The sequence below is a fragment of the Artemia sp. Qi Xiang Cuo genome, chromosome 7 (assembly GCF_049724085.1).
Source record: "Artemia sp. Qi Xiang Cuo chromosome 7, ASM4972408v1, whole genome shotgun sequence".
Taxonomy (NCBI): Eukaryota; Metazoa; Arthropoda; class Branchiopoda; order Anostraca; family Artemiidae; genus Artemia; species Artemia sp. Qi Xiang Cuo.
In genome coordinates this window covers 49,890,543-49,899,876 of record NC_142800.1, presented here as the reverse complement: position 1 = coordinate 49,899,876, position 9,334 = coordinate 49,890,543, and the positions used below count along the sequence as shown (strand labels likewise).

General features: G+C 31.7%; 1 protein-coding gene across 2 annotated transcripts in view; it reads left to right on the top strand.

Annotated features, from left to right (window-relative positions):
* The first annotated feature begins 523 nt into the window (after positions 1-523).
* The window catches only part of LOC148950377 (diphthine--ammonia ligase), a 58,899-nt gene continuing 50,088 nt past the window's right edge, over positions 524-9,334 (top strand). The window contains exon 1 of one of the 2 annotated variants that reach the window (XM_089092364.1): positions 524-593. Coding sequence is in view for 1 of the 2 variants with exons in the window: in XM_089092362.1 (XP_088948488.1) it covers positions 625-739 (115 nt within the window). In the remaining variant the exon portion in view is untranslated. Of the gene's footprint in view, positions 740-9,334 lie in introns of both variants that reach the window. The other variant, XM_089092362.1, reaches the window with a different exon arrangement.

Below are 9,334 nucleotides of genomic sequence, written 5' to 3'. Positions count from 1 at the left end.
AAGTGCCGAATAAAAAACAAAAAAAAAACAAGCGCGGAAAATCAATGTGAAAAGAACCAAAAAACCAATGAAAAAACCAAAAACTTAAAAGAAGAACAAAATTAAAAACAGCCAAAAATTATATGACGGAAATCAAACTGCCTAACACTCATAAACATAAGTTATTTACAAATATTCATGATATGCACAAAATATAAAAATATATTCTCTTTGTTGTGTGTTTTCAGTATTTCCATTTGGGCTTTAAAAAGCACATTCTTTTTTCTCGTTGATATGTCAGGCCAATGTGGTTTAAGAAATTATCTTTATGAAAATTTCTTATGCAAAATTTTCATAGATAGTACGTTATGTCACCGACGATCTGCGTGTTACGCGAAGCGTAACACGTGGAAAAAAAATTTGGGATACGGTACAATTTTTTTTATCTTTGGTACATTTTTCATGCAATTTGTGGTATATTTTGTTTTGAGGTGTTGGTAACACTGGTGCTGAACCCTTAAAGTGATTGTTCAAGTAGTATGCACCATTTTAAAGTTTGAAAACGTGCTATCTGTAGGTTTAGTTGTGGGAAGCCTACTCAGTCATCAGATCAAGTACGAACTGAAAACTAAATTTTCGCATAAAATGAGAGTTGTTGGTTTGATTAGTGGTGGGAAAGACAGTGTATTCAATCTGTGCAAATGCGTTGAAAACGGGCATCAAGTTGTTGCTCTAGCAAATCTGTATCCATTAACTTGTGGTAAGACTAGGCTAGGCTAAATCATAGGGGCAAATTTTTCTTAGTTCATATTGTTGACTTAAAAATAAAGTGAACATTCCACTCAATGTCTCTTTTTATGCTCAGTACAAATATAATAGGTTAATTGCTTCTATGGCAAATTCAAATTTACCCCCCCCACTCCCCTAATGTGCAGACATACCCTAAATTGGAATATACCATAAATTGTTGAAAGCAAAATTTCAATTAGCAAAATTTAGTGCTATGTTTGTTGGTGGCATTAAAAAAAATTGAAACAATAGGAAAATGTTTTATACTTGAGTTGCCTAATAAATGAGGGTAAAGTTCTATGAAATCATATTATTGAGTTAGGAATAAAGTGAATACACCATTTGATGCCTTTTTTATGCTGATTAGGCCTACAAATATAATAAGCATTTCTATCATAAATGAATTGCAGCCCCCCCCCTATATCGGCTAGCCCTACCCTACCCCCTACGGGACATCTATCGGGGGGGGGGCTTAAATCCATTATCAATTTAAATGCTTGTTATATTTGTAATAAGCCTAAAAAAAGGCATAAAATGGTTTATTCACGATATTCAAAAATCCATAATATGATTTGATAGAACTTTACCTAAATGAGATTTCAATTGGGTAAATATCTAGGTGGTGCAATAACTTAGCTAGAATGAAAGTGAAAATGTCATTTGATGCCTTTTTTATGCTCTTTAATAATTCAAGAATTGCTTCTGGGGCTAGTTGAATCTTGAGCCCTTAAAGGGGCCCCACAGGTATTTCATTCTTGTAACCACACAAAGAAGTTATCAACACTAGTTAAGCTATTGAAAAGTGTAAAAGCTTATCACTGGTTTAAAAATAGTGGTAAAAATTTACAATTTCTCCTTGTCATAAAGAGACATGTTAAGAAAACAATTTTTTACTTTATAATATGTATAAGGATCCTAGTTAACATATTATCCAAGAGGAGATCCTTTATCCTTAAACCTTTCTTTCATCCTGGCTGTTGTCAATTTTTTTTTTTTTTTAATGATAGAAAACACAGTGGTGAAAATACAAAATATTGCTATAAACATACATATACATACACATAGTTTTTTCTAAGAAATTTGTGAATTTATTAAAACCTATATATTAACAGAGTATATACCACACACCCCTAGTGTGCAAATATATAACCAGAATGTGCAAATATATAACCAAAATGTGCAAATAAATATCTACCAAGTTAGATGTTCATTACCTTAAATTACCCTAAATTGCATTGTCCAGCAAAATAAGGAAAGATACTGTAGAGTTGCTGGTCAGTTATGATGGGGAGTCACTGGTTTGGCGGCGTCCCACTCTGGTTTCCATGGTTTGGTGGACCAATTCTTTTCAATGGCAATCTTGAATGCATTGACAGAGGGAGTGGTGACAGCTGCATTGGGAAGACTGTTCCAGGGGCCCACCACTCTATTGGAGAAGTAGTGGTTGTGGAGTCTGCTGTGAGCTCTCTTCTTGAGCAGCTTTCTTCATGCTATGGTCTAAGAGAAAAAATTGTCTGACTAGTTGGATATTATCACTAGTTTGCATGAAGAATTTACTGATCTGTCTAGTTAGATATATATAACAGAAGAATTAAGTTAAAGTATTATCCAACTATTTAGAGATACTTTATTGTCTTTGGCTAGCAAGATAAAACTATTTTTCTTTTAAATTTTAATTATTTTCCTAGTTGGATAATTTCTTATTTGCTTGAAAGGATTTTTCAGATAGCTAACTAGTTGGATAATTTTGGCAATAACTAAGTATGATTGGATATTATTTTTACATTCTATAGAATATAAATTTTTATATATTATCCATTGTGTATACTCCCATGTTCATTTGGTTATATTTAGGTTCAGAATGCAATTTTGGTTATATATTTGCACATTAGGGGTGTGTGGTACATACTCTGTTAATATATAGGTTTTAAGAAATTCACAAATTTCTTAGAAAAACTCTGTATGTATATGTATTTTTATAGCAATATTTTGTATTTTCACGGGAGTATACCCAATGGATAATATCCAAAAATTTCTATTCTATAGAATGTAAAAATAATATCCAACCATACTTAGTTATTGCCAAAATTATCCAACTAGTTAGTTATATGAAAAATCCTTTCAAGCAAATAAGAAATTATCCAACTTGGAAAATAATTAAAATTTAAAAGAAAAATAGTTTTATCTTGCTAGCCAAATACAATAAAGCATAAGAGCCAACTTAGCATCTCTAACTAGGTGGATAATACTTTAACTTAATGCTTCTGATATATATCTAACTAAACAGATAAGTAAATTCCTCATGCAAACTAGTGATAATATTCAACTATTCAGAGAATTTTTTTTCTTAGACATAGCCTGAACATCTAACTTGGTAGATAACACTTTGTCCTAGCCCTTTTGATGTTAATCCAACTAGGCAGTTAAGTAACTTCCTTTTTAGTTAAATATATATCAAAAGATTTAAGACTCAGCATTATCCACCTAGTTAGATATTCTTTTGTGCCTAAGAGAAACAATTTATTTGGCTAGTTGGGTATTATCCCAAAACTGCATAGCTTAATGGAATTTACTTATCATCCTAGTTGGATATATATCAGGAGTGTTAAGACTTTGTATTATCCACCTAGTTAGATGTTCATGCTGTGCCTAAGAGAAATTAATTATCTGGCTAGTTGGATATTAAATCCAAACTGCTTAGAGAATCTTCTTATCTGCCTAGTTGGATATATATCAGAAACACTAAGCAACATTGTTATCCAACTACTTAAGACTTGGACCATATTTGTAGCTTAGAAACACTAAGCTACATTATTATCCACCTAGTTAGATATTCTTGATTTGCCTAAAAGAAACAATTTACCTAGCTAGTTGGATATTATCCCAAAGTTGTATAATGGAATTAAGTTATCCTCCCAGTTGGATATATATCAGGAGTGCTAAGACTTGGTATTATACACATAGTTGGATGTTCATGTTGCGCATAAGGGAAATGAATTATCTGGCTAGTGGGATATTAACCCCCAAACTGCTTAGAGAATCTTCTTATCTGCCTAGTTGGATATATATCAGAAATGCTAAGCAACATAATTACCCAACTAGGTAGATATTCTCTCTGCCTAAGAGAAACAAATTATCTGGCTAGTTGGATATTAACCCTAAACTACTTAGAGAATCTTCTTACCTACCTAGTTGGATATATACCCAAAACAGTAAGCTATGTTATTATCCAACTAGGTAGATAATGTGAATATTCCATAGACAGTCAAATTTTCAGCTAGGTAGGTAAAGGTATAAGAGTCCTAAAAATGTTACTATCTGTCTAGCATGATATTTTATCTTGATACTAAGTGTAGTTGGATATTATTTTTACATTCTGTAGAATATAATTTTTTTAAGAATATCCATTGGACACCTTCCCAAATGAACATTACCCCAACCCCTAAATATATCCAAATCAGGGTATATATTTGCACATCAGGGGGTGGGGGCAAAATTCATTTGTGATGCAAATGTAGGTTATATTTAGAATTTTTAAAATTTCAATATGCCATTGCTTTTGTTTAAACAAGTACCATGACATTAACTAACAACAACCAGGACAAACTCCATCTATAAAGAAAATTTATAGCAAAAATTTCATAAAGAAAGAAAAACAAGTAAAAATGAGGTTTTAAAGGCCAAATGAAAATACTGACAGAACACAACAAAGCAAATATTTTGAGGGGACAAATGCCTCTATTCTTCAGGGCAAAACAAAAAATATAATCAGTGAGAGTGCCAAAGCACAAACCAACATATAAAGTGTGGAAAGTCAATGTGAATGTGAAAAAAAAACAATTAAAAGATGAATAAAATTCAATAAAAGCCAAAAATGGTAATAATTGAAACCAAATACCTAGCAACAATAAAAGTGAGTCATTCACCAATATCTGTGATTTGCAAAGAAATTTGAAATTGAACTGCCATCAACCAACACTAGCAAATAACTGATGAATAAAAGAAAAACATTCATTCACTCAAACCAAAACAAAACAACACCTGAATCCTTTCTTAAATCACCTGAATCCCTGTTCAAAGATTCATGTGATCTAAGAATAAATGAGTTGTATTTCGGTTTTCTCAAAAGAGAAGGCAATACTTTAATAGTCCAAGATATAAACCTTGTAACACTTTTCCAATCACTTAATCAGACATGTCAACAACCCCTTAAGTCTCAAAGAGTGTCTGCAAGGAATGAATTATTAAAATCAGGAATCAGATGACATAGCTATCCAAGTCATTCAATGCTGTTTCGTTTTGGTTTGAGTGAATGAATGTTTTTCTTTTATTTCAGTTATTTGCTAGTATCCATTGATGGTGGTTCAATTTTCAATTTCTTTGCAAATCATGGATATTGGTGAATGACTTGCTTTATTGTTGTTAGGTATTTGGTTTCAATTCTTACAATTTTTTGGCTTTTATTGAATTTTATTTATCTTTTAATTTTTTTTATTGTTTTTTTTCACATTAACATTGACTTTCCATGCTTTATTTGTTGGTTTGTTCTTCGGCACTCTCACTGATTATATTTTCTCGTTTTGTGCTGAAGAAGAGAGGTTTTTGTCCCCTCAAAATATATGCCTTGTTGTATTTTGTCAGTATTTCCATTTGGCCTTTAAAAACCCCATTTTTGCTTGTTTTTCTTCCTTTATGTTATGTCAGGCCAATGTGGTTTAAGAAATTATCTTAGCTAACAGTTCAAAAGATTTGCACATCATGTCAAAACCATGGGTGAAAATCATAATGTCTTTGTTTTAAGTTGGAAAAAGAAAGAAACAAAGGAAAGACTTGAGGAAAAAGGTTCTCCCCTTGAAAATATGTTAACTAGGATCATTATACATATTATAGAGTAAGAATTGTTTTCTTAACATGTCTCTTTATGACAAGGAGAAATTGTAAATTTTTACCAAAATAAGTTGTTCAACAGTAATATATTCCAAAAGTACAAATTTATAACAATTCAAACCTCATTTATTAGGCAACTCATAAACCGTTTTCCTGCTGTTTCAAGTTTTTCAAATACTATCATTAAGAATAGTGCTGAATTTTGTGATTCAAAACTTTGCTGTTGACAATTCAGGGTATATATTTGCACGTTAGGGGGCAGGGGTGGGTAAATTTTCAGTTGGCCATATAATTTAGCTAGGATGAAAGTGGAAACATCATTTGATGCTTTTTTATGCTCTTTAGTTATTCATATAAAATACCTTCAGGGCCCCTTTAAGGGCTCAAGATGCAATTAGCCCCAGAAGCAATTCTTGAATTAAAAAAGGCATCAAATGATGCTTTCACTTTCATCCTTGCTAAATTATTGCACCACCTAGATATTTACCTTGATTGTTAAAAATAAGTATTTTTGGAATTTGTTACTCTTGAACAAATTATTTATAAACCAGTGATATGTTTTTAACCACTTTTCAATAACTTAACTAGTGTTGATAGCTTCTTTGTGTGGTTACAATCCAGGGTACACATTTGCACATGTGGGGGTGGGTAAATTTTAATTTGCAATAGAAGCAATTATTATATTTGTAAAGAGCATAAAAAAAGGCATTGAGTGGTATGTTCACTTTATTTTTTAAGTCATAATACAAACTGCAAAAAAATTACCAATTTTGTTAACCAAAATTGTAGGGGCTTTCACCTCCAAGGAGGCATTTTCAAGGGTAAATATAGGCTACACATTGGCTTATTCATATTACTTAGTTAAGAAGATATTGAATGCATTAAACCTATTTGATGCCTATTTTTGTGCTCTCTCCAAACTCAATTATCAGTTCTGGGGAAAATTCCTTTTGAAGCCCTTAAAGGAGCTCAAAATTGCCCTTTGTAACTGAAAGTTCAAAAAATATGTTTCTAAGATAACTGGTTAGTGAGAAAAAATTGTCATTTTTTGTTGATTCAGAAATGGTAATTACCAATTTCATTTTGTTTTCATTGCAGTTGTTTCTCACTTGACAGTTTTTTAAACACATATTTAAACTTTTGGTTATTATGGGCTGTTTTGAGAACTTTTAGGACCTTTAAGAGCTCAAAATGTAATTTTTCTTAAAAGCAATAATTGAATTTGGGAAGAGCACAAAAAAGGCATCCTAGCTAAGTTTTGTAAATATGTATGTATTCACCTTTTAAAGTACTTACCTCTTCCCCTTCTCCCTCCAAATGGCACTCACCTCTGGAAAGCTGATGAAATTCTAAGATGCAATGAAATAAAGTTCTGTTGTAATTCAATCTTAAATCAAACAAAAATCACTATCCAAATAAATGAAACCAAAAACAAACAGAAATGAATTTAAATAGGCTAATCATATCAAACATGTAGATCACAGATACTGATATAGATGGATCATTAAATCCTGGGACAAGTAAAATTCAAATGAATACTCAAGTCAAACTTAAAACAAATCAAATTTACTACAAGTAGGAATTTGGCTACTGCCCCTCCCCTAACCACAAATCTTCTAATGTCTATTGCATTATTTGTATTTTATTAAAAACTAGATCTATTTTGCACAGTGTGATTTAGTTTTTTTTTTAGTGTTTTTTTTTTCATAAAAAAAAAAAATGGTTGAAATGTATTCTTTGTTCAGTTAAATGCAAATGACATAATCAACTTTAGAAGGCTTATGGTTTGGGGAGAGGAGGCAGTAGTGAAACTCCTGTTTATAGTAATTTCTTTTCATTTTAAATGGGACTTGAGCGTTCATTTCAATTGTCAATTGTTTTAAGATCTAATTAATCATCTCTATCAACATCTGTTATCTTTTTGTCTGGTGTGATTATTTAGTTTAATTGCTGTTTGTTTAGGTTTTGTTTATTCTTTGATAGTAATTTATATTTGTATCTAGATTGAATTGCAATAGAAATATATTCCAGTCAGTGTTAGAATTAAATATTGCTCTTTACTTTTCTTTGAAAAACTGTTTCTTGGAAGTTTTTTTTTCAATGTCTATTCATTTTTTATTTCAAAATTTTTATCATTAGTTCATATTATGAATATTTATCCACGTTTTATGCTTACAACTTATAATATTGGATGCTATCTAAATTATTAAATTACAAAAGATGACCTGAGAAGTATCTTTGATTGTATTTAATAATAATTATTGCATAAATTTTATTCAATTTGAAATCAAGGTTTCGAATGGTTCTTTAACTAAGATTTTGATTCAACAGCAATTTTTACATAATATTAACATTATACATAATATTAACATAAAATTGCCAGTGCATTGAGCAAGCAATTTTTGTTGATTGATGATGGAGATGCAATTCATTCACAGTAAGATGAAATACCAGTGAACAAACTTTCAAAATTAAACTGAAATCGGTGAGATAATTCCGAACCTTTGACTACCAAATTAATCAGAAGAAAATCCTCTACCTGAAGAAATAGACTGAATTTCTTGAACATTATTCTATCCTGAGATATTAAGCTCAGAAATTACCCTTGTGATAGCCTGTTTTCTCTTCTTCTTCTAATTCACAGCAGGCGGGCTATTCAGTTGGTACTATTTAGCCCTCTTCTTTTTGCTTCACTCTGTGGGCTACAGAGCTACTGTCTTGGTTGTCTCTTATTTATTAGATATTGTTAGATATCTTTCAGTAGATCTTTTGACTCAAGGAGTTAAAATATAAGATGGTAGATATCAATTTCTGTGCTCTGTGTGCAGGTATAGTTGGCTAGGCTCTTGGCTGATAGTGAGATTTTGTGATGTTTGAAGCATTTTAACAGTTTACAAAGCAAGGTATGTTGTGCAGACGTCAGCATATTACTTTCAAATAGGCAATGGTCAATTGTTTCATTACTCATATTACAATGCCTGCAAAGAGGGGACAGGGGAATTGAACCACTTGAATTAGAAAGCTTATATGAGAATGCAAGGAAATTTAGTCCATGTGTTCTAGAACAAATTCTATGATAAATTTTAGAAAGATACTTATTTTGAGAGGGTGAAAGTATAGTATTAATCGTATTAAGATTAATATCTGATAGAATCCATCGTTAGATATCTCTAATTGGGATTGTTCTCCCACTTGGCTGGCCAACATTTATAGCATTTTTGCTATTTCATCAACCTGATGATTACCACTTATGCCACAGTGGCTAGGAATGTACTGAAAATAAGTTTTTATGCCACTTGAAGGAAGATTATCAATAATACTGAGACAATGATAAGTGTCAATGTCCAACTTATATTGAGGAGCTGAGGCCAGCAACTCAAGGCTTGATAGAGAGTCGGAATATATGATAATATTATTTGAATTTGCAATCAAAGGTTGGTTTTCCTTAAGGTGTTCTAGGGTAAAGGCACCGATGATTCGACAGTGCAATTTCGGAACCACTGTTGAAATTTTCCTTCAAAACGGGATAGCTCTGCTTAGCCGTGACTAAGAGCTCCATCTCTTGGAGCCGTCGTTATATTTCGACGGTGCGAAACGTGGACACTATATCCGGTACATCCAGATAAGAAAAGAACGTTCAATTCGGTCAGTTTCCTGTTTTCAACACGAAAGGAGCTGC